General features: G+C 45.8%; 1 protein-coding gene and 1 pseudogene across 2 annotated transcripts; one reads left to right on the top strand and one right to left on the bottom strand.

The window, feature by feature from the left end:
* The first annotated feature begins 1685 nt into the window (after positions 1-1685).
* LOC104638801 (potassium channel subfamily K member 16) lies at positions 1686-18830 on the top strand. Of its 2 annotated transcripts, XM_075753313.1 has the most exons (6): positions 1686-2033; positions 4019-4139; positions 6492-6658; positions 8239-8407; positions 11907-12067; positions 18584-18830. In XM_075753313.1, the coding sequence occupies exons 1-6, from the start codon at positions 1839-1841 to the stop codon at positions 18596-18598; spliced, it is 828 nt and encodes a 275-aa protein (XP_075609428.1). In that variant the 5' UTR covers positions 1686-1838; the 3' UTR covers positions 18599-18830. The 2 variants fall into 2 exon arrangements, with proteins under 2 accessions (XP_075609428.1, XP_010305001.1); XM_010306699.2 differs by lacking the exon at positions 18584-18830 and having other exon boundaries at positions 11907-12849.
* Positions 18831-23788: 4958 nt separating this feature from the next.
* Positions 23789-25090, bottom strand: LOC104636192 (inositol 1,4,5-trisphosphate receptor-interacting protein-like 1; annotated as a pseudogene).
* Positions 25091-25882: the final 792 nt, after the last annotated feature.

The raw sequence follows: 25882 nt of genomic DNA, 5'->3' as shown, positions 1-25882 counted from the left end.
TAGTTGGAGAGAGCAATAAGGTTTCCTCTCAGCCTCCTTTTCTCTCGGCTAAACAACCCCAGTTCCCTCAGCTGCTCCTCATAAGACTTGTTCTCTAGACCCTTCACCAGCTTCGCAGCTCTTCGCTGCTCCCAAATGCAGGACCTGACACTTAGTCTTGTTGAACCTCATACAGTTGGCCTTGGCCTATCGATCCAGCCTGTCGAGATCTCTCTGTAAAGCCTTCCTACCCTCCAGCAGATCAACACTTCCGCCCACCTTGGTGTCATCTGAAAACTTACTAAGCATGCACTTGATCCCCCCATTGATGAAGATATTAGAGAAGTGGCCCCAGTACTGAGCCCTGGGGAACACCACATGTGACCAGCTGCCAACTGGATTTAACTCCATTCATCACAACTCTTTGGGCTCGGATATCCAGCCTGTTTTTACCCAGTGAAGCGTACGGCCATCCAAGCCGTGAGCAGCCAGTTTCTCCAGGAGAATGCTGTGGGAAATGGCGTCAAAGACTTTACTAAAATCTAGGTAGACAACATCCACAGCCTTTCCCTCATCCATTAAATGGGTCATCTTGTCATAGAAGGAGATCAGGTTGGTCAAGCAAGTTAGTTGCATACATTGAGATGGCCAAGCATTTCTTTATGAAAAGCTGAGTTTATTTTACATGATATTCTTTGGAACATAAGTTGTGGAAGCTGTGGGCATCTCACCATTCTTAAACCAGGAACCCCAGGCCACGTGGAGGACCTTGATATGAGGATCCCCATATGAGTAGCCTTGAGGCAGGTAAACAGTGCACAGAAGGATTATTAGAGATCATTGGAGATCTCCTAGGTTGGTGGGGAGATGAAGGCACAGCTGTGCACTCACCATGTAGGAGATACATCAATACCTCTTAGAAGCCACAACTTAACTAAGAAGCCCTGACAAACGCAAAGATGAAGGAGGGCATAGTCATACTCTAACGAGTATGTGCTTTTGAGTGGGTGTCTTGGTACGTTCATGCTTGTGGGGGATGAGTCATCAAACTCTTGGAAAGGCACAGAGATTTTCAGCCACGTAGTGGAGCCCTCTCCTAAGAGAGCCGGATGTTTCATGGGAAACACTCCAAGGAATGATTAGGGGAAAAAATCCAGGCAGGCTCAGAATCAGAAGCATTAGTGATTGTCTGCAAGCACTATGCTATACTCATCATCTGGTCATGTCATAAAAAAATAGAGCCTAGGAATTCATTAAGACATGAAGACACTTGAGTCTGAGACAAACAGGCAGGGCGTGTGCTGTGGGTTAACCCCAATGGGTAGATAAGCACCACAAAGTCAGTCATTCAGTTCTCCCCCTCACTCCCAGTGGGACAGGGAAAGAAGGGGCTTCTAGGGTCATCAGAGCTTGCCCTGGAGTCCAGTTCTCAGTGTTAGTAGGAGGCAGAGGAGGGAAAATAATGTTTTTCCAAGCAAGCTCCCTGGTGGGCCCTTTGCAGGCTATCCTCACCTGTCCCCAGAGTCTCTTGAGCAGGAGATGGCCACCTGCCAGCTCCTCACATCCTGACCCACTTTTCCTGAGAACTCAGCAAGGCAGAGTTTCACAGACAAGAGGAAATCCCTAAACAGCCCAGAGAGTGGAAAGTTTTTTTCGGGGGGTTGGGTTTGTGTGAATTTTTTTTTCCCAACTTCCCTATGAATGTATTTGACAGCTCACTGTCCCTGTCAGCGCAAGATCCCAGAGGAAACTGGAGCTGGGAGGGTTTTTCCTGCCTGGGGAAGGCTTCCCAGGCGTGCAAGGGATTTACCAATAGCCATCTTTCGCTCCCCATCCCTTGCTGTGTCCCACCAAAGGCCATGTGCAGTGGCAAGCTGCAGACGGGTTTGCTGGTGGCCGGCTACTTTGTCTACCTGCTGGTAGGTGCTGCTGTGTTCCAGGCGCTGGAGAGGACTGCTGAGAAGCAGGAGAAAATGGCAGCTGCCCAGATGAAGGAGGCTTTTCTGCAGAACTTCACTCGCCTTACGGTGGCAGAGATGGAGCAGTTTATGAAGGTAAGTGCCAGCCCTGCGGAAGCCCTTTCTCCCTCCTGTTTCCCCATCAGATGTCTCTTCCTACTCAGCCTTGCTACACAGATAACTTTAATTGTGTTCTACTGATGTGGTCATTTGGATGATTTTAGCAAACCCCAAGCCCACTCTCCAGTCTGAGCAGGCAGGTCACACTGATGGTAAATACAGCTTATGTAGCTTGGCAAAACCTTGTGTGTCAGCTGTTAACAGTCCCCATCCTGTGATGTCCCGATTCTTTGGGGTCTTGCCTCCTGTTGATTTGACTTTCAGTGGGTTTGTGCTCATCTACAATGGGTGGCATGGCAGGAAAAGTAAGGCTGTCAGAAATGAATGGGCATGGTTGCCACTTAAAACAGTGCCACAGATAGCACAAAGGAACAATATGGCAAGGTCTGAAATAATCTGTTGGGAGAAAAGACGAAGCCCAGATCACTACAAGGAGAGCGGCATAGTCAAGGTTTACTTTTTGAAGACGCTGCAGAGGTGAAACAGGTAGCCTGTCCAAGGGAAAGGTGTTTCTAGCCATGGCACAGGAAGCTGAGAATGAGTTTAGTTCTCTCTTCATGGTCGGTATTTCCTAGCTCTATCTGCTACAATGCAGAAGAAAATGGGGAGTGCAAATAGCTTTGCTGTAAGCATTTCTGCGTGAGAAACTAACAGAGCTCTTAATGGGCCACTTCACAGGATAAGGAGAGGAGAGGAAGAACTGGTATTTCCAATAACACAACCAGCAATTCAGCCCCCAGTTCACATATGGATGCACCCTCTTCCCTTTGGATTTTAATTTTTTTGTGGGTAGGAGGAAAAAAAAGAGGAACTTTTCAAGACAATGAAATCTTTGTGCAAGGGCTGTGGAATGATTTCTGTTAGCCTTGATTTTATGGGACCATCAAAAAAGATAATGAAGGAGGAAGCCGGGGAAGACTTTTCTGGTGCAGTTTATTCCAGCTTGTGTCTTGCCTATGGCAGGGCTCAGCCCTGGACTTTGTCTAGGCTGCTTCTGTAAAAGCCTGCCTTCCAGATGTCCAGTCCAATGTTCTCTGTTTCCTAAAGGCAGGGACAGCTGGATACTGTTTGGGTATTTTATTTTATTTTACATTAAAAAAAATAACAATACTCAGAATTAAAACCAAGGAACAAGGGAAGAGTCTGAACATACTTAACATGATAGATGATAAGGCTGGAGGGGCTTGGGAGATACATCTAGTCAAACCCCCTATGGCAGGGTAGTCTCAACTCAACCCAAACCATCTCTGACAGATGTTCATCTAACCCCATCTAAAAGGCCACATTGTAAATATGTGCACATGTGTTCATGCATGCAATTTGGAGAAGAGTGTATATGTCAGGCTGAATTCTGATTCTGGTCGCACCAAGAGTAATGCTTTGAAAAATCAATGGACTTTCTCTGAATTTAAATTTGTGACATTAATCACAATACAGCCTTAAAATGAAATTTTCTATGTATGTCATGTGTACCCTGCTATAACTCACTGATGCCCTTCTGGGAGGGATCAAAGTGCTCTGTGTGCCTGCTTACAGGTGGGTATTAGATCCTGGATCCACCACTGCCATCTCAAGGGCAAACTCAAAACCAGCAACCAGCCACCCCATCACTTAAATCAGTGGGCTGTCTTGCTCTGCCACATCCTAGTCATCTACAGGATCATTTTTCCAGAGTACTTAGCCTAAAAGAGTTGAGGTCCTTGATCACCCTAAAAGAAACAAGTTCTCCTAACATCCACTAGAGCAGTCAGCATAAACAGGGCAAAAAACTAACACAAAACCACCGGCTGGCTGCTACCCAACCTTGGAGGTAAAGGTGTGAATAGTGTCAGAGTATCATTGAGGACAGGTGAGTGGTATTCACTGGAATGGAGCAGTAGTTAGCTAAATCTGTAGTATTCTTGCAGCAAGCACTTGAGAAAAGCAGCCATATTGATACCAAACTTTGCTTTCCCTCCCAGAACCTGACTGAAGCCATTCAGAATGGAGTATATCCTGTTGGAAATGAATCACAGATTGAAGACAGCAACTGGGATTTCAGTAACTCCTTCTTCTTTGCAGGCACGGTTGTCTCCACAATAGGTAGGTCTAATGCTGTCAATGTATGTGTGTTTGTGTGATGCTTATTATGGCTGGTTATTAGGACCTGAATGGACAATACTTTCAAGGATAAAAACTCCAGCTCTTCATTGTCACGGATGGTAACTAGCAACGGACTTGATCCTGAGACCTCGCCACTGCACAGCTCTTTGTGCATTATTTTGACTTGTGAAATACCAGAGGCTTTTCATAGTATTTTCCACTTGTTTCTTCTTTTTGAGCCACCTGTTAAGATGTTTGCTCTGCTGCCAGTTGTGAGCAGGAGATAAACTTCACTTTTGTGGTCTTTTTTCTAGGGTCAAATAGGCTTAAATCCGGGAGTGCTGTAAAGCATAAAATAATGGTAGGGAAGAAATGAACTCTGCTGGGGCATGAACATTGTCTCAGTAACCTGTGCTGAGCTGTTACTGCACATATTGAATTAGTCATATCCCAGAAGGAAAAAAATGGGAAGGGTGCAAGGTAAATGCTGAGACTTTTACACTGCTGCTTTAAGCTCTTCTGACCTTTTCAGAGACTGCCTGCCCCTGCCTGCCTCTCCCTTTCTCTCAAATATGCATCCCAAAAAGTGCAGGCCTGCCAGATTTGAGCATAAAATCCACACTGCTGGGTCCTGCTTCACACTCTCATGCAGTGAAAGTCAAATGTATGTTTTTGCAGAGTGAAGCTGAGGCCTCACTCACGCTACACACTAGGCACAGCTGCTCTACTGATCTGTGACTGTGACATGTCACAGGGGCCCCAGTGATGCCCCAGCATCATGGCAGGTATGTAGGTGTTGCATGAACCCATGTGAGAGAATCAGAGAGTAAAAGTGAGAAAACTCATGGGTTGAGATAAAGACAGTTTAATAAGTAAAGCAAAAGCCACGCATGCAAGCAGAGCAAAACAAGGAATTCATTCCCCGCTTCCCATCGACAGGCAGGTGTTCAGCCATCTCCAGGAAAGCAGGGCTCCCTCACGCGTACAGTTACTTGGGAAGACAAAATCACTCCAAATGTCCCTCCCTTCCTTCTTCTTCCCCCAGCTCTATATGCTGAGCATGACACCATATGGTATGGAATATCCATTTGGTCAGTTGGGGTCAGCTGTCCCAGCTGTGTCCCCTCCAACTCCTTGTGCACCCCCAACCTACTCGCTGGTGGGGTGGTGTGAGAAGCAGAAAAGGCCTTGGCTCTGTGTAAGTACTGCTCAGCAATAACAAAAAAAAAATCTCTGTGTTACCAACACTGTTTTCAGCACAAATCCAAAACATAGCCCCATACTAGCTACTATGAAGAAAATTAACTCTATCCCAGCTAAAACCAGCACAGGCAGGTGGGCCGTCCCAGGAAAAGTGTAACTGTGCTTGCTTCTCTGCGCCTTCGCCACAGAGATCTGTTGTGAAGGTACAGCAGGTACTTCCACTCGTCTTCACCAGGTTTTGTCATGAAAATGGAATATTTCTGCAACAGGGAGCACAAGACAGCTCAAGCATTTAGGGGCCTACTAGCCAAGAAATCACTCAGTTGATTTATTTGTCTTTTCCCTCAAGGAAAATATTGTATTTTGCAAGTAATGGATGCCTTAAGATGGACTCTGCTCTGGAAAGTGCCTTTCTCAGAGTCATCTATAGAGTAAGGACACACATAAAGTACAGAACTCTTGCACTGAGGGTTGTACCTCATGGAGTCTAAGAGAAACAAAGTCTCCAGTCCATTAAAGGACTTGTTTGGAGTTCAGGAGCCATTGTTCCGCTATTTAGATAAATCCTCTTTTAGCAGGACTTTAAGACAAATATCTCTCTGGCATGAATAAATCAGCCACCAATAAGGTCTGGACTAATTAGCACCATCTATTCTAATGCACACTGCACTGTCTCCAGGACTGGAGCCAGTATCTGGACATACCAACTTACTGACATTTAGCCAGGGAGGTCACTAACACGCAGGCAGATCAACAAGAAGCTAGAGATGGCTATATGTGATTCTAACATGACAAACAGCCTGGGACTCCAGCTTGATGTCTTCCAGGTCCCCAGACTTCTGTTTTCTGTCTTCCCAGGCATTTGTCACAGGACAGAGCATGTTTTCCGTAACTGCTTTTAGATTGTGCTTTCATTCCCCTTAAGGCTGGGTTGGGAGCACACTGTGCTCTCTGCATCCCCTGAAACATGCAGGGTGAATCACTTCATCTGCTTACTGTCTATTTCAGAAACAAAGGAGTGCATGTAGACTGAGAAGTGCCAGCCACATCTTTTAGGGTCAAAGGCAGGCCAGGTTGGGGTAGGTGTGAATGTGACTGTGGACTGCTCAGTTCTCTGGAATATCTCCTCTGACCCATGTTTTTTCATAGGCTATGGCACACTGCGTCCTAAAACTGCTGGGGGACAGATCTTCTGTGTCTTTTTTGCTCTGTTTGGAATCCCTCTGAATATTGTTTTTCTCCACCGTGTTGGTAAGATGCTCTCACTGCTGTGTAAAAAGCTGGGGAAATTCCTGTACGAGAAAGGAATGAGAAAGGTAATTGGTTTTACTTACTCAGGCACAGTTACATGCTCATTTCTAGTTTTTTTTTCTCAAGAGGTATGCTGGAATTATCCTCTATTGTATTTGCTCTCGTGCTGTGTTAGACATTTTGCTAGGAGAGGGAAAGAGACTTTCTTCAGTTGCAGAGCTAAACAGACAAGGCAACCATAGAGGAGATATTCAGAAAAAGGGATGCATTTTGCCTACCCATCTAAATGGCAGACATCCAGCCCCCTTCAGCAATCAATGGGAAAGAGTGGGTGCCTCTTCCCACTTCTCTAGACACTTATCTCAGGATCTAACACTCTAGGGAAGTACATGTCTCCCTTTAGTAAAGAGAGAGATGATTAAGTATCTCATCTTGAGGCAGCAAAAAGCAGGTGAGCTGTAAAAAGCTGTAAAAAGTAGATAAGCTGTAGGGGTTTCAATGGATATTGACTCAATGCCTAGTGTGTCACCCCTCCTTATTCATTATGCAGTCCTTTAATCCCCTTCTTCTCTTGACTTTGACAGAAAGGAAACATCAGGCTGAAGTTGTCCATTTGAGCCTAGTTGCTGAAAGGTGAGGAGGCACCTGTAAAGGGCTAGAGACAGGATGTGTCTTGCCTGGTTATGCCCCAAGTTATTTGCAGCTCCTCCTCTTCTTTCACCACTACTGAGAAAGTGAGAATAGCTTTTCTGTGTCTCCTACTGTAATTCCCTTTCAGGGCAAGGTATGAATGCTACAGACAACCCTGTTCAAATTGCTAAATTTCTCCCCATGTCTGGCAAATTTAAATAGAACATAAGGCTTGATCAGATAGAAACTCAAGCACATGCACAATGCACAAAGGCATAAAAAATTATCCAACAGTTGCCATTAATTTCCAGACACTCTGGACTTAAAATTCTATACACAAACTAGATGTGTGTCGGACTGATAAATCTTAATATATAACAAGTCTTTTTCTCCAGTCAAGGCTTCTTCATGACTGCTGGGAAGTAGTATGGTTCAAAAGTCACTGACCAGGCACTTCTTCATCAGGAGCTCATTTGTGAAAGGTCTTCTTGTAGTAAGGTATCCACCGGGTAGGAGCCAAGTTGTGGCACTGATGCAATGAGAAATAAAGTCAACAATCAAGACTCTTGGAGATAGTATTGTCAGAAATGGTGTAAATACTTTTTTTAAAAAAAAAAGTCTGTTTTCCCAGGCAAATTTGAATGTTCTTTAGGTGCCACAACTGAATACCTAAAAACTGTAAGTAAAGTTGTCTGGTGAAAACTGGAAATAGTCTGACATCAGTAAAAGTCATTGGATAGGAATTCCTCCTATACTCATGGTCATTGGAGGTTGATACAATCAGATAAAAAACTACATCTCCCTGGGCTGCTGTGGACATGCAACACATACATGGCTTCCTCTGCTTCAGAACAACGCTAGGGTACTTTCAGAGGAAGAGCACTCAACACAAATCCTTCAGTTCCTGTGGTCCTAGTAGGTATTCCTAGGTAGCCACCCATTTTGAATAGCCAGCATTACGTATGACTGCTAGTGTTTCAAATTATTACTGTAATTGAATTGTTTTCTTTTTCAGAAGAAGATCAAATTTCTGACCCTTTTGTTCTTCCTGGCAACGGGGATCCTAGTTTTTCTGTGCTTGCCATCAGTCTTCTTCCAGATAACAGAGGGCTGGTCCTACAGTGAAGGAATTTACTTTGCATTTATCACCCTCAGCACCATTGGCTTTGGAGATTATGTAGTAGGTAAGGTTGATTTCAGAGCAGAGACACAGCAAAATGCCAGAGTTATGACTGTAATTACCATGGGTTGACTGCACAGTCCACCAATATACTGTAGAGACAAATCATCTGTTTGAGTCTCTGACTAGTCTTTGCCTTGTACAATTCTAGGGGAAATATTAATTTCTTTGGGATTGCATGTGCTGACAAAAGCACAAAATTGTCTAAATATAATGAAATGTGGTGCTTTGGGGTGTAAAGAATCCAGTATTTTGGGGAGGGAGGAGGAAGTGTAGGGGGAGAATTCAAGGAGCCTAGGAATTTGCATATACCAAAAGGGAACAATTTGTGGCAGTCATACAAAATAAGGCATGTATCCCTGCTTTATCCACCTAAGATTTATGTTTCAAAGTGTAGAATAAAGAAATAAGTGGTCATTTTCAGAAGACAGGATTTTACACAACAGACTGAGAGGTGGAATCCCAGTCATGGGAAAGTGGGGAAGTCTACTCACTCTATGAGAACTGGGGCTTAAACATATATATCACTGTCAAAGTGGCTTTCTTTAGTCTCGTATGCATCACTGGAGGCTCTCTGTCTTCACAAGCCAGAGATTAGGATTTCCCCTGAAGACGAACTGTTTAAGCTACACTCCAGCATGCTGGAGTGCTTCTCAAAATGCTTCCATGGATCTGCTGACCAAAATACACCCTCCACAGAATAGCTTCCAGAGGAACTCCAAAATGATCACCAGGAGCCAAATCAGTCTCCACAGGAGAAGCAATCAAGCACTTGGACTCCATGGAGAATCAAAGATTTCTCTACAACAACCCATCCTGCCAACATCTTGCCAACCTAAACTTCTCTTCAGTGGAGACAGGCGAAGGAAGCTCTGAAGCAAATACTTGAGCACCAGTGTTGTCCCTACAGAGAATCTGGAAGCCTCACATCTCTTTCTGATGGACAGACATCCACCACACAACAAACCCTAAGCTCTCAAGCCTTGAAAAGATGCAAGAGAGACCTTGGGGAGTTGGCTGGCAGCCTTGCTGTATGTTTGAAAGATTTCTTACATCAGGCTGTGGACTTTGGCAGAGGGAGCCCCAAGCTTTTCCAGATATTGTCTGATGTTCCCTGCTGACCTTAATTTCTGAGTCTGCTAAAGAGACTGGGTAGTGCATTGACAATCCAGTTGACATTTTGCTTGCTTGCATGAGTTTAGTGATCATAATGATCTTGTAGCCTAGCTGATGGTTAATTCATGCAATGACAATGAGTTGATTAGGCCATATTTCTCAAATTATCCCAGCCAGCTAACTGCACAGGAAACCAGTGTCCCCTGAAATTCCCCTTTTCACATAATCCAGAGAAAGATTCTTTGTCTCCAACAGTGGTTAAGCAGTATTGCCGTGAACATGACACAGAACTCTGGCATCAGCAAGGAATATGTATCACAAACAGTGGCCTCTTTGCTCACTGTTTTCTCCAGCTGAGGCCAATCTTTGTCACTGTAGTGGAGAACAGTAGAGCACAGGCATTTCTTTCCTAACCATCTGTGGGCCTAATAACCCCGGCCTGTGTGATACTGAGCACCTCAAACTTCAGTGATGTGGAATACAGGAAGGTGGAGAGTGGCTGGTGCCATGCAGGAGAAAAAGTCAACATCAAACCAGTGCATTCTCTTCTCTTGTCCAAATTACAAGTGTGGTTTAAAATAATGTCAGCAAGTCACAGCATGAAAACCACTACCTCCATAGCACTTTCCTCCTCTGCAGCCATATTATTTTACAAATACAGTTAAAAAATAATAATTAGATAGACCTCCAGGCTCTGTGATTTTATCTTCATTAGGATGACTTAACTGGAGCTGAAATATTTTTCCCTGCAATATTTATCTCAATTGGTCTTAATCAATGGTGATAAAATGATGACGAAGTTTAATGCCTCATACCTTCACAGTGAAACAAGCAGAATCAATGATTGTTCTGAGTATTATGCATTTAGAATTGATTACGGATGACAAATGGATTTGCGCTGGCCAAGTGGAACAGAACAGGTTTGAGTTTATTTGCATTTTAGTAATTGAAAACTTGTTTGTTGCCTGTTTTGGGTAGGGAGACATCCTAGGAAGATGGTAGAGTCTGGATTTAACTGTTTGTAATACCTGTACATATAGGTGATATCTCTAGGGTGAAACTCCCCTTGGGCTGTGAACCAAATTTATGCCCTGCTGAAGTCCAGTTTTGAGTTAACATTACAAAGATACTACTAGTTGCTTTTGCTAACCCTACATCAGGAACTTCAGATAAGAGCACGAAGGGAGATGCTTTGTAGCAAGGCTGGCATTCCGTCTGCCAACTCAAGCCCAGCAGAAGAAAAAGAAACAGCTGTTGGATATATATCCCGGAGGACAAACCAGCCCACTTCTGCCCTATTTCCAGAGTTCTTGCATGATGAAGTACAAAAATCCTGCTCATTGATCTACACAGTCCAGAGCACTGCAGAACTTGAAAAGTGTTGCCAGGGTCCTTCTGAGCAGCTTTACAATGGGAAATGATCCAGCAGGTTTGTGATGATCTCCCTGTCTATGCACATTGCTGCATTATCTACTAAGTGGAGGCACCCTTGATGTTGACTTATAGCACTCAATAAACAATATCAAGTTTTCCTGCAGATACCAGGGCCATATGAGCTGTATCATGATGATAACATTGTGTGGGACTAAGTGCAATAGGAGCAAATGCTCTCTGTACATTGGTGGTGGATTGCGGACGTCTGAAGAAACAAACTAAATGACCCATGCAGAAAAGCAGGTGTGTGATACTGGCTGATGCTAAGAGGTTTGAACTGCATGAAATAAGCTTCAGTCCACTGGTTTCCAACACAGAAGGTTGTGTTCTTAGCATGTGTCAGTGAGTTCTCACCAGTCACGTAGTTTTTTAACAGAGGAAGCTCCTAAAGCTGTTCAAAAGTAATTGCAGCTACTCTCTTTGTATGATCAAGGGTACCTATAATTTAAAGCAAATATTTATTAGGTTATAATCACATTTATAGAAATACACAGAATTACAATAAACTAGGTAGTAATAGCCGTGTGGCTATAGTGGCCCACTGTGCTCTGCTTTTTGTGCTTTGGGAGTTTGAGAACATTTTCAAGATAATACAGTACAATTTTACACTACTTTCCACATCATTGCATTTACCTGTAGATGCAGAGGTTGAATTGGCATTGGTATGCTGCAAGGGGAAAAAAATATCCTGCTCTGCTGCTAATTCACCTCAATCCCAGTATATCTTTTTAACGGGCCAGCATGTTTGCTCTAGCATATATCAGTTTATTGCAACAAGAGACTTGCCCAGCCTTGACCTAATGCTGGGGAGGTGAGAGACTCCTCTACAATGAAAAAATCACTTTAAAGTACTCAGTACGAAATACATTGATGAATCCATTAGGCTGGCCCACTTTACACTGGCAAATCAGTTTAACTGGTTAACTTTCTTCTTTCTCTCCCCTTATCTGCAGGTAAACAGCCTGGCAGGAATTACTTTTCCTACTACCGAACGCTGGTGGCCATTTGGATTCTTTTCGGCCTTGCCTGGATTGCTCTCCTATTTAATTTGTTGACAACGGTACTAGAAGATACTGAAAAAATAATTGTCAAGGATCTCCATCAAATTGGAAAGGTGAGTAAGGACAATGCAGCAAGCCAACAAGGAAGATGCTGGCCTGCTCAATTTATTCCAGAAGAAGAACTACTACCACCATGTGCTGGAGGGGATGCACAGAAAATGGAGTCATTAGCAGATTCTGAACACATAAAAAATGAAAAAAATGTTTTTTCTTATACCAAAACTATTGCCATAACATATGACAGTTGAATTCTTAATTGGAGAGTTACTAGTGAATTATTCTAAAGAAATTCCCATGGAAATAAAATTTCTCCTAACTTTTGCTGAGATATGACCTTTCAAAACTGAAGCTTTACAGTTACACAAAGCCTGAATATTAATGGTAAGAAATTTGCTCCTCAATTTGCAGCTAGGTTGTACTAACAACCTGAGAAGTGCATGTGTTTTGCAAGGTGTTTTTAAGGTGCTTCCACAAAAATGCAGAGGAGGGGCATGGTAGAGCTTACTGGTTCTATTTGGATTTTACCGCTTGCAAGAAATCATGTCTCTTCCAGGAACTGACATGCACAAGGTTTTCTGAGGCATTGCGTAGCACCTTTGGAAGAAGAAATACGGGTATATAACGTAATAGATGCCTGATTTGAGCCATCATATTGGATAAGCTATTATGATCTGAAAGACACGTTTAAAGGACAAGACCTGGGCTCAGTTCAGAGACACTAGAAGCATCTAATGGGCAGGGTTAGAAAAAGGTTAGCATGTTAGAAATGATTACTTCTACCTCTTCTTGTTTTATACTAGGATGAATAAAGGCAATTTCACCTTTTATCCCTACAGTTTTGAAAAACCTTTCTGATGGTGTTTATAAAGAACATATAAATCTATGTCTTTAATTTAAATTTTATAATAATTTTATTCTATAAGCATTTTATAAGAACAGAGACTGGTTTGAATGGAGGAGTCCTCACTGCATCGGACCCTTGCTGCTATGTTTGTATTTCATAGGAGCTATAAGGTCATTTAAAAATAATTCTATTGTGCTATGCTAAGATAGCTTTCCAAGTGGGAGTGTTGTCTAAACAGTGCAGCCTTACCTTCAGCCAGGTAAAAAAGGGATCTCAAATCTGGGCACGGTGTTTCAGATGTACCAGCTGGCATGCAGGCCATCCCTGGGTGAAGACTCTGGCTTCTAAAGGCTTGACCTACACATCAGGTGCCTTATGTGTGTCAAGTGTGTATGAAAACCCTACCCTGAAGTGCTGGCAAAGCAGCTGTGGTAGACACAGTCATAGAGGTGAAAAGTCCCATGAGTGTATATGGTTACACTAAAAGTCAGTCTAGTCCAGTATCCTACTAGCCCTGTGCCTCCAAATAGTGTAAGACAAGGCAGCTCTGCCATGCTCCCGCACTGGGGTGCAATCCCTCTTCCAGTAGTTGGTGGCTCAAAGGCTGCCCAAACAAGAGGCAGGGTCTCTGTACTTCAAAGTCCATGAACTTGCCCAAATGGTGAATTCAGATCAACACCCACAGGACCCACCCAAGGCAGTCCATAGGTTTAATATATGAACTGCCTCCCTTCGATGGTGCTGAACGTATTGCTTGACAGGTTTTCATGATACCCTCAAGTTTCTATTTTTTCAGACAGTGAATAATTGTTCTCGGCTTACCCTCTGGGTGTTAGTTACAGCAAGACCAGCCCTTGCCAGAGCTATTCCTGTATGAAAGGGAGAATAAATTACAGCTATAAAGCAATTTTAGGCCATAAAGATGCAATCAGCCTTGAAGTTGAATTCATAACTATTTCAGTCAAACAAAACCATACTTCTTGCCAAAACAGCTCTGCTGGTTCAAGACTTGGCATGTAGACCTGACCAAATATGTACTTTCTTTCCCTCCCCAAATTATTTTCCAGTATTGCCCTCAAGGCTGACTTCTCACCTAATATGCCTCATTCTCAGTAAACCTTTCTGAGGCAGCAGGAACAAGAACTGATTGAAATCAGGGCTAGGTGGCAGGGCTATCATAGGACACAGTGGTCTTTGTGCGAGCCATGACCTTGTTGATATCACAAGTCAACACCGTAGCCAGGCAGAGAGAGCAGCTGGATGCTCCCAGGCAGGGATCTCTTCACTTGTCTGTATTCCACTGTCACCAAGGGGACTCACATTATTATTTTTTCTCTTCTGCCTTTTCCCAGCCCTTCCTACAACGACCATTAGAGGCTGTTTTAGGCAGAAGTGGTACTGCTTTGGGGTGCAATGGCCATTTTGCACAGCCTCTCATAGTTTCTTCCAGGTCAGTCCCTGGTGTTTGATTGCCCCCCAACCCCAAGGTGGCAGGCAGGGCCTCTGGGCCAGCACAACACATGTCTATTTGCTGAGGAGAAAGAAGGGCCTCCAAGGAACCTCTTGAAGTCAAAACACCTCTGAAGGGTTTTCTTCAACCTGTTCCCACTGTCCTGCTTGCTCCCTGTTATGGCAAGTAACACAGCCAGGCCCTGAAACAAGCTGGTGATGTTCCATTGCAACACAGAGCAATTGAGGACACTGGTTTAGACATTCCAGGAAGGGCAAGAGAGATGGCCCATGGACTCTGACCGTAAACAGCAAGCATGGAGCCAGGCAGTGGCTCTTTGAGCAGAATCTCTGTCGGGTGTTTAACAAGCCATGAAAACCAAACACTTCCCGTTTCCAAAAGTCAGTCTGTCCTGTGCAGCTATTGTCATAGGGTGTAGGCAATTCCCCTTTTAACTCATCCGCTCTTGCTGCACTCCCCAGGTAAGGATGTGCTCCTCCAGACAAGGCAGAGAGGGACTTAACAATTCACCCAGGGCTAGGGTGAGCGAGGAACAGCCGTACATCAGGGCTGTCCTCCTTCAGGCACCAAGAATTGAGGTGTCCCTGTAGCTGAAGATGCCAGCCTGGGAACAGAGAAAACACATTCAAAAGCATAATAAACATAAAAGCTCTCAGGAGAAATTCAAATAACTGCCCTAAGAAGGAAGACCGGCCATTCATAAATCCTTGTAACCACACGGAGGACTTTTGAAGAAGGGTCTCAGCTTTGCTTCTCGTGCCCTCTTGTGGCTGTGTGCAGCAGACCCCTCCCTTTGCATTTCTGTCAAGTTGGGGCAGTTTTACTCTACCTCCTACGGTGCAGTTCAGCTGATGCAGCCAGTACAGCCCTGGCCAGTGCAAGTCCCAGGGCAGCAGCTTTGTCAGTGTGAACCAGAGGAAGCTGTCCTGTATTTTTATGCAGTTCATACAAGCTTGTTAAGGGCTAAAACATGCCTCATTCTCAAGAAAGATGTGGGCCTGGGCACCCCAGACTGATCTAGCGAGGCATCCTGCCTTGCACCCACACTGAAACAGCTTTATGGAGGTCACCTGGGGATGCGACAGCTTTCTGTCAGCAGACCATCATGCGAAGGACCCTCAGTGACAGCACACATGGTGCTGACGATGGGGTACGCTCCTACCATGTGCCCCATGCAGCAGCTTCCCCTGCATGTCTGCTGCAGGACCGAGGCACACATTCACACCCTCTGTCCCACAGGGAAAGGAATCGGCCCAGAAAAAATCTGCAAAATGGCGGGTTTGGGTGCAGGCTTTGGGGTCAGGATGAGCTGGCCTGCTCTGCGGCAGCCTTGAGGGCAGGCAGTGCCTCATGCAGCAGAAAGGGTAGAGACAGAAGCTGCAGATAGGTGGAAGAAAGAACCAGCACCAAAGGGTGTGTGGTCCTCTCTGCTGGGAAAGACAAGAGAAAAGCCCGGGAAAGCTGCAAGTCAGAGTGGGAGAGGAACATTTTTGGATGTGATATTGTTCCTCATGCTTACGCTGAACAATAAAGCTGTCTCCAGAAGGGCTTAGGCACAGCAACAAATCTCTCCAGGGTTGGAGCATGCAGCCTCTTCCAGCAGTATCATCCTCTGAGCACTGCACAACCGCAGATCTTGTCCTTGCATCACCCTGGAAAGGGGAAGGTGTTGTTTTCTCTGCAGATAGTAGCGGCCCCAGAGAAAATTAAGCACATCACCTGAGCTTATGTATGAGACTTTTGGCAAACACCTGGTCTGGTACTCTCTCAACCAGGACCAGGTGTCCTGGTATTGTTTACTAATAAATCAGACCCTGCTAGTGGTTCTGTAGCTGCTGAGGTTAAGAAAAATAATCTTGACTTGAGAGCAAAGTTAGAACAGAGCTTCTCCTCCACAGCTGGAGATTTAAAATGGTCCCAAGACTTTTAATTCATGAGTGTAAGCCAGGTTCTGACTCTTCCTCTGCACGTTCCCCTTGCCCAAGGGACAGAAAACAGGAATAAAATCCATTCCAAAATCCGTGTTCTGCCAAGTGTCGAGGTGACAGCAATCCTCTGGAGACCAGGCGGAGGGGTTCTCTATCGGCAGATCTGCACAGCCTGGAGCCTTTCCCGGGAGCTGTTCAAAAGCCCTCGCTGTGACCCAGCCCCACTGTGCCGCTCAGGGAAATTCAATTTTCACGGAGCAGCCTCCTGTGCAACTGCCAGCTCTCCCACTGCAGCTTGTTTTCAAATGGGAAACATTTTCAAGGCAAGCCAAATACTTTCCCATACATTAAACCAGTTGTTGAAAAACTCCAGGAGTATGATCAAGAAATATATTATCTTGGATTAAATGGCAGCAGCATGTTCCTGCATTCAGTCTGGGCTGCTCCTCATACATCACCCACGTCTTTGCTGCCAGCTAGCAAACAGTGTGCATTTCTGCACTTGAAACCAAGGAAATGCCATGAGGAGTTATCTTTCCCTCAGAAAGAAGCCCCTCAGAAATTCAATTGCCTCCAGAGAGAATAGGAGAAACTGTACTTTGATCTGTCTTTAATTAGTATATGGGATTGCTTAGGGATCTTTTGAAGTCTCCTTCAATTAATAGCCAGTTTATTTGGAGAGATTATTTTTTTCTGGAAGCAGAGACACTACTCCAAGCAGTGGAACAGCTTGGCTAATGTAACATCATATAGCCAGTGGGATATTTTTTTTGCAGAAATTACTCAACGTGGGCCACACACATGCTATTTTCCACTCTGTCACACTTGGACATGTGCTTTCTCGCCTGACTCGTGACCAAAAGGCACAGGACCCAGCTCAGAACTGGTTTAACAAACATAACTAATCACTCTCCAAAGGCCTGTTCTCCAACCCTCACAATCGCACTCAAAGAAACTAAAAAAATCAGATTTTGGTGTTAGTCAAGTCCCCTTGTACCATTCCAGCAGTATTCAAAGTGGTCTTGAAGATTTCCTGTGAGGTTTTATACCAGCACTCACACCATAAGGAAAGCGACCTCTGAGATCCCTGACTGGTGTGGCTGAGGACCAGCCTGGGGCAACATTGCCAGTTCCGTGCTAACAAAGTCAATATTTAGCTATTCTGGGGACAAAAAGTTGGAGGTAAGCAAAAATGCTGTCCTCCAGAGAACCTTGTCTAGGCCCTTGCATCCTTGCAGCCAGCATCACCTCCATCCCAGGACATGAACTCAAACAGCTCCAAATCTGCTTAGAAAATTCAGCATTATCCATCACAAGTTTTGGACTTGATATGGGTAATTCTCTACCAGAGGTTTGGAAAGGCTCATTTTGCTGAGTTAAAGTTAGGGCAATTATTTAATCCATTTAATTACTGGTTCTACATGATTTAGGAGACATGTCTCCTGAATAAAGACTTTCCAAATTTCTCTTTCAATTATCCTCACATATGTGGTTGGAAACCATAGCTGTACTTTTGTGGTGAGATGCTGAAGCATGCAATAATATATCCCCAGAAAGAGAGATATACTGATAAGCAGAAAAATAATAATAACGAGCATGCATCATTGAAAAATGAAGGGAGGTACAACTTACAATTTAGGTTAATGGCTTCCTTGAGAGGGATTAGCCAGAAAGATGCTGATATTCTCAAAGAACAAATATGGCTTGAGGTGAATCCAGCTTCTCAAAGTAAAAGATGATTATTCATCATAGCAAGGCATGGAGAAAATCATGTATCAAGACCAGAAAAGAACATAAGTCAGAATTTTTGCTGAAAATCCCCTAGAATTCACAGTTCTGTTCATTTTAATGACTCATTGAGTACTTTAAAAACAAGGTTAAGGTCTTAAATTTAAAATGGCTTAGACATTTAATAGAAACCAAGGATGAAAGCTGAGCAGAGATCTGCCTATTATCAACTTCAAAAATTCAGGCATTCATCTCAAAATATAATACACACTGGCTCAGAACAAGAAAGATGCAAGAAGCCCAGTATAGGCACCTTCCAATTGCTAGACACCAATTCTCCCTTTTCAAGCAGTCTGCCTCTTCACAAGACATGCAGGAGCTAATCAGAATCTCTACTGTGTAAGCCTGTTGCAACAGAAATGCTGGGATCAGGACATGTATATTGCCCAAAAGTAGATATAAATCAAATAGAGATCAAATGCCCATCACTGCAGAACTTTGGCCAGTTTCCCAACTGCCAGTATAAAATTCCAATACATAAATGCTTTTTTAATAGATTTTTTTTTTCCTTTCTTCCTTATTTCCATCTTCCTTACAGTCCTCATATTGGTGATGGGATGAAGAATGGATGCAGCAGAGCTGACTACAGTCCCAGAAATGCTTGGGCAGCTCCTAGAGAAACATGGCCCAGTAGCAAAGTTTACAAAGTTGCCGCCCGTTGTGGGAGCTCAGCCTGCCTTGGCAAATCGACCAGCAAAGGTGGAAAACACCCTCTTAGGATGCAAATGTTAAGGGAGAAGCACCATTTCAGGTGCATGACAATTTGCATACTGTTATTTGTAGTAATAAACAGTAATAAACCATGCCAAAGTGAGTTGGGTTTTGGTGTAGCGGCCAAGGTGTCTTTCAGCTACACTTCTGGGAAGGTAAAAGCATGACTGGAAATTTCCATATAAAGAGCATTGCTTTGGCACACAGTTTTCTTATTTAATATGGTTCATAGACAAAAGCAACCTCATGCTAAAACCCCCAAAGCCCTTACTTACCTCACAGGTGCCAAAAAGCAGAGAAGTGTGTTACAGAAATGTTGTCACTCCACCACCAGGACCATCTGTCATATGTGATGACAGCATGGTGAGGAGAGGTGGCACAGAGAAGAAGGACAGGCAGAACACTCTTTCCTATGGTATTATGGATAGCAGCTCATTTTTTGTGTCAGCAGTGTAAGACAGCCTGCATTGGAGGTGAAAACCCCCTTATGAACACCAACGATGTTCCAGGTGTCCATCAGCTGAGACAATAAGTCCATTTTCCATCATCTGAAAGCCTAATTCAGTTTTCCCTGATGTTTAAACTTGGTCACCATCACAGCTTGTCTTGTATCCAGACCTGCCTTATTTGACCTGCTCATGTGTACAGACCACATCATGAGCAGATGTCACCAACACAGGGAACCAGAGCAAACATACTAAATGCTACCCAAATCAGCAAGAGGATTTCAGATGTACCCAGACAATTAGGCATGCCCCAGGGTCAAATCATCCTTACATAGCAGAATAGCCAAAAGGTGCTTCTTACAAAACGCAACTATGAAGATGAGCAAAAAGCCACGTAGAAATAACTGTGCACACACACTGCCATGGCATAGCCTCCAGATGTCAGCATCAACCCGAGCAAGAGAGGCACAGCACAGACAGCGCAGGAAAAAACCCCACCTTGCAGGCTATGCCTTCCAGAAACACTCTCCTGCAGTCCCTGCCCTCGTGTCTGTCCCAGACAGGAGGGTTTCCAGCTCACCTGGAAAAAGTGCTCGGTTCACAGACAAAACCAAGTGATGTAGTTTGGAGCTCTGCACGCAAGTGCTTTACATGCACATCATACTGATGTAGATCACGTGTGCATCTGTGCATGTAGGTGCTCATTGCCTACATATATATATGTATATGATAGATAGATAGATAGATAGATAGATAGACAGACAGACAGACAGATATAACTTTTGGTGTTAAGAATAAAAGCCTCTTTGCCAACAGCTTTACATATGAAGGCAAAAGCAAGGCATGTCCTCCAGTACCTTATCTAACCATATGCATATTCATATTCATCTCTTCCAGTACACATTCCTGTGTGCCATGCAGCTGATGAGCTGGGAAGCACAGCAATCAGCCCTGGATAAAGGATCTGAGAACATAAGCGTGCGTTGGATCCCCCAATGGTGTAAGGCAGCATGCCTTCAAGGCTATGTAGTAGGGTCGACATTAACTGATCAAGGAATTGGTTGTCTCCTGTATTCCCCTTGGCCTATTAAGTTCATTTTATGCCACTCTTTTAGCAATGTAAATTTGTCTATTAGGAAAAAAAAATTACTTTTAAAAATCCCATCTCTTCCTCTTCTTCCCCTTAACTCTGCCCTCTCCTTACAGCCCACAAGATTTAAATGCATTCAAAATTTATTGGGAAGGAAAAGGCCACAAATTCTGCTGAAAGCAGTCACAATGTGGATCTGTGGTTCAGAATAAAGTCACAAGTACAGTAGCATGGCCCCTGACACCGAGCATTGAGGCAGCAGAGGTGTGAGACCCAATGGAGACTGCTGATCACCCTTCCACAGGCTGCAGAGGGGTGCGGAGGGGTGTGCAGTGTGGCAGAGAGCATCCTCTAGCCTAACCTTGCACCTGCAGATAACTGGGGGGAGATTCAGGGGCTGTTTATTTAAACACATACTCCACCTTAACACCAGATCAAAAAAAAATTAATGAAGGAGATACCAGATTCCTCAACCCTTGTAGGGCACAGAGGTGGTGTTTTTTACCTGAAAAGACCCTCAAGGTCCTCCTGCACCAAAGTGTTCATCCTGAGCAGAGCTGCACATAGCAAAGTTTGAGTGGGGCCGGGGGAGCCTGGAGGGATCATGACATGGAAGATTAATGGATCTCTTCCAGCCATAGGCTGTCAGTTAAGTCAAGCACTGCTAATGCGGGATGTTGTCCCGAGACCTCTGTTAGCGCAATGACGAAGCTCTTTTTAAGTCCTCTGTGTAAAAGGCATAATCCTCGTATGCCAATGGATCATATCCTTGAGATCCCTAGAGAGCAGGGCAAATGTGGAAAGAAAGGGAAAGGAAATCCGTTATTTCATAATGGTGCAAACAGACATGTCAGGAGAATTACATCAACATGCAGCACATGTGAAATTTAATACCCCTCCTAATGCATTTAGATGAGGCAAAATGCAAAGTCTATCCTGCCTCTGGGAATAATTCTGGTAGGAAGCTTTCACCACTAGGAACCAAACACTTTCTACTTACTCTGGAATTTGAGCCTTTGTTTTCAAAGCCTTCCTGACAGACTTCAAAATTAAGTTTGTTAAGTGTACATTACTCTTTGAAGATCTGTCTTCCAGAATGAAACACCAGTGTTTATCCCAGCAATGCTGGTGTAAATTAGTGTAGCGTGCTTGAAAATCAGTAAACATTCATGAGGTCATAGACAATCTGCAAAAGAGGACAGCCTGATCCTTTGCATTGCAGAAAGCTAAGATATGCAAACACACCCACCCCTTACCCTTTGCCTAGTGTCAGCTGGCATTGCTGCAAGGGTGCATCAGACTTCATGGACTTCCACCAGCTTTGACTGTGGTCCAGAAGGCTCTCAAAGAGTTATAAATGCAAGCAGTATTTGCTGTGGAGTCCTTGCAGACAGGAGGAGCCTGAAATGATCTGGCTGGTTTCCCTCCCTGCCTTTATCAGACTATAGATAGGGAATTCAGCAAAGGATACAGCTCAGATGAGGCTTGAATTCAGACAAGTGACTTGAAGTGATGATTTCCCCCCCACCAGGCTGCAGATGATCGATGTATTATGCATGAAAATAGCACCAGGCACAGATGGGGTGGGAGTAGAAGGTGTGAGCTGATAATGACAGCAGCCAAGCTCTGCTAGAAAAGACTCTACAACACACTTGCATATTGGGCAGAAAAAAGATGCAACGTGCATGACAGACTAGCCATAGTTTAAAGGGCCAGCTTAATTACTCCCCAAACTGAGGTTTATGGAAGCATTTGAGAGGCATGGTTGCCAGAGGGATCAGGGGATTAGACTTGATGATTAAAGGAAGTATCTTCCTATCTTGTGTTCTTGAATAACCATACTTATTCTGGGGTTTAAAAGCTGAAGATGGAGAATCAAAAGTGGTGACATGGTGCTGCATCAGATAGTAGAATCATAGAATCATAGAATCAGAGAATGGTTTGGGTTGGAAGGGACCTCAAAGATCATCTAGTTCCAACCCCGCTGCCATGGGCAGGGACACCCTCCACTAGCCCAGGTTGCCCAAAGCCCAATCCAACCTGGCCTCAAACACTTCCAGGGATGGGGCCTCCACAACCTCTCTGGGGGCAACCTGTTCCAGTGCCTCACCACACTCATCCTAAAAAATTTCTTTCTAATATCTAATCTAAGTCTCCCCTTTTTCAGTTTAAAGCCATTACCCCTTGTCCTATAACTACATTCCCTGATGAAGAGTCCCTCTCCATCTTTCCTGTAGGCCCATTTTAGGTACTAGAAGGTTGCTATAAGGTCTCTCCAGAGCCTTCTCTTCTCCAGGCTGAACAATCCCAACTCTCTCAGCCTGTCCTCATAGGAGAGGTGTTCCAGTCCTCAGTTCATCTTCATGGCCTATTCTTGAATCGCTCTCAATAACCTCTCAAGCCTCTCAAGGTCCCTGCTGGATGGCTTCCCTTCCCTCCAGCGTGTCGACCGCACCACACAGCGTGGTGATGTCGGCAAACTTGCTGAGGGTGCACTCCATCCCACTGTCCATGTCGCCGACAAAGATGTTGAACAGTGCCGGTCCCACTACCGACCCCTGAGGAACACCACTCCTCACTGATCTCCACTTGGACGTTCAGCCGTTGACCACGACTCTTCGAGTGCGACCATCCAGCCAATTCCTCATCCACTGAGTGGTCCATCCATCCAATCCATGTCTCTCCAGTTTAGAGACAAGGATGCCATGCGGGACAGCGTCAAATGCTTTGCATAAGTCCAGGTAGATGATGTCTGTCACTCTTTCCTTGTCCACCAATGCTGTAACCCCATCACAGAAGCCCACCGAATTTGCTAGGCACGATTTGCCCTTAGTGAAGCCATGTTGGCTGTGACCCATCACCTCCTTGTTTTCCATGTGCCTGAGCATCTTTTCCAGGAGGATCTGCTCCACGATCTCGCCAGGACCAGAGGTGAGACTGACCAGTCTGTAGTTCTATATTCTCTTAATATAAGAATGTTAAAGAGAACTGGCCCCAGTACTGAGCCCTGGGGAACACCACTTGTGACCAGCAGGCAGAGGGAGCAGTGAATGAATTCTTTATTTTGCTTTGCCTGGGCGTGTAGCTCTTGCTTCACCTACTAAACTGTCCTCTCTCAACCCACAAGTTTTCCCACTTGTAGCCTTCAGATGCTCCCCTCCATCCCACTGGGGAAAAGTGATGGAGCAGCTGTGTGATGCCAAGCTGCCTGCTGGGACTAACACAGGACACCTGGGAAGGCAAAGCCCAGTGAATCATGAAAGCAGAGCCCACTGCATCAGCTCCTCTGCAAAATGCTCCCTGACTCTGCGGCAGCTCGGCCAACAGCAACCTATGGCCAGGTTCCACAACAAAGTGATACACAGACGCTCACAGATGCAGCGTTTGTTCAAAGAATGGATTTACTGACATCTTTGCACGTGGTGAACCTCCCGGAGGGAATGGACTCTCCGAAGAGGGAGGCTGGTTGCTGTCCAGGTGGTAATGGGAGTCTCTGTCACAAGGTTCCTTGCAACGGCCTCCTCAGCTGCATCGCGACCCACTCCCCAGAGCGTGCTTGTGCTGTGGAGGGAAGGTGCGGCAGCAGTCGCCACTGCCGACTGAGCAGCGTGTTCTCTGTGTCCGGCGGGCTCAGTTCTGGAGCACCAGCTCCCTGGGGAGTATCTTCAGGCCTGGCCCTGTGCTTGAAGAACTGCATCTCTGCCAAAACACAGTGCTCTGGCCACGTCCTGCTGCTGGTAACACGGGCCTCTGCCTACTCAATGCTCAGGAAGGTGTCTGAGTCACTGTGCTGCACCGCGAACATCATCTCCATCAGGAGGGTACTATCATCGGAAGCGTTTGTCATCTGGAGCTTGCAGGAGCGCCTGGAGGGCAGCACTGTCAGATGGCAGTGTCTCGACTGAGGCAAAACCACCCAGGCTGCTTTTACCAGTATCTGGAACCAGCGGGTGGTTTTCTCCATGTCTAGGTAGGGGCCGGTGCAGAGGGTGCCTAGGAGGCTGGGACTCTGATTTTTCCGCAGCTTCTCCTTGGGGTGGTGGAGGAAGCACAGCATGTCCCCCACCAGCTGCTGCCTCGTGCAGGTGCACACCAGCTCCACACGGAGGAACGAGTTCTTTGCTGGTAGCTCCCCTGCAGTGCTCAGCTCCAGGTGGAAGGCATGCCCACGGGGGCGCTTCAGGGGCACGAGCAGGCAACAGATGGCATCATCCTCACAGGGACTCGAACCTTCAGAGGCGCTGCTAACCCTGATAGCTGGCTTCAGTCGTGGCATGAAACTGTTCCTGGAAAGAATTCGGCAGATACGGAGAAGTTCATCCACCAGCTCGTCCACCATCGTGAATGATTCTCGCAGGATGAGGAGGCGCTTGGCTGAAATTCTGCCCACATCCAGTGCAATACTGGATTTTACTTCTTGCTCCTCTTTAGCCGCCTTCTTTCTAGAGCTGCCCTTCTTCCCGCTGGCTGACCGATAGCTTCTTTTCCTGAGCCACCAGCAGAGCCCAAACAGCACGACCAGGACCCCAGCAATGGCCCAGAACTGCCAGTGCTGCAAGGCAGCAAAGAGCAGGGCTCCCCAGGCCACCCCGCTCTGCTCCTGAGTCCTCTGCTCCATGATGCTCTGCTCCAGGCTCCTCTGCTCCAGCTCCCGCAGCAGCCGAGTCATCTCCCGACTCAGAAGCTCCGCACGCTGCTCCATGCGCTCACGCGTCGCCTCATCCAGCTCATCACCCACCATCTGCGGGAACTGGATGATGCTTTGCACAAGCAGGGCGAAGAATTTTGTGACAGCCATGGCCTGCAGGAGGAGGGAGAGAAGGGCTTCAGTGGCGCTGGGAGGGAGGGATCTGGAGATGGGAAGCAGGGACGGGAGCTGGGGGCAGGTAGGAGAGGGGGCGAGGCAGCTGGGAGGCAGCAAGGCCTGCGCCCAGCCCCGGCAGTGGCGGCACTGTGCCCTGCCCAAGGCGCTCCCGCGAGCAGCTGGTCCCTCGATGCAGGGCAAGAACCCACCCACGCCGGGGGCCCGGGTTTTTGCCCCGGCCCTTGTCCAGCCCAGCCTCCCCCCGTGTGTGTGCACTCACTGCTGGCCCAGGCTGCACTGGGCAGCGCTGCCTGCTGGTGCCCCTGATAACCACCCCCATTGTGATGCGTCCCCTGTGCTGTCACAGGTGCAGGAGCGCATCACAGGCACGCCCACTGGCCAGGCCCGTCCTTCAGCCCCACTCTGTCCCAAGACATTTTCCCTAATATCCAATCTAAAGCTCCCTTGGTGCCACTCAAGGCTGTTTCCTCTCTTCCCATCACTTGTCACTTGGGAAAAAGAGACTGACACTCACCTCACCACCACCTCCTTTTGGGCACTTGTGGGGAGCGATAAGCTCTCTCCTCAGCCTCCTGTTCTCAAGATTAATCAACCCCAGTTCCCTCAGTCACTCATAAGACTTGTTCTCTAGACCCTTCACCAGCTTTGCTGCTCGAACACACTGCAGCACCTCAATGTTTCGTGGAGACAAACTGAACACGGTACTCAAGGCGTGGCCTCAGCAGTGCCAAGTGGAGAGGGGTGGTCACTCCCCTAGTCCTGCTG

The sequence above is a fragment of the Balearica regulorum genome, chromosome 5 (genome assembly GCF_011004875.1).
Source record: "Balearica regulorum gibbericeps isolate bBalReg1 chromosome 5, bBalReg1.pri, whole genome shotgun sequence".
Taxonomy (NCBI): Eukaryota; Metazoa; Chordata; class Aves; order Gruiformes; family Gruidae; genus Balearica; species Balearica regulorum.
Note: the sequence above shows the minus strand (reverse complement) of the source record. Positions and strands in the feature narration are given on the sequence as shown.

Bases quoted from the DNA above. Each gene is read 5' to 3' on its own strand.
- LOC104638801 (XM_010306699.2), top strand. From the start codon at position 1,839: ATGTGCAGTGGCAAGCTGCAGACGGGTTTGCTGGTGGCCGGCTACTTT. The intron at 6,659-8,238 runs GTAATTGGTTTT...TTTCTTTTTCAG, and splicing joins ACGAGAAAGGAATGAGAAAG to AAGAAGATCAAATTTCTGAC. The intron at 8,408-11,906 runs GTAAGGTTGATT...CCTTATCTGCAG, and splicing joins CTTTGGAGATTATGTAGTAG to GTAAACAGCCTGGCAGGAAT.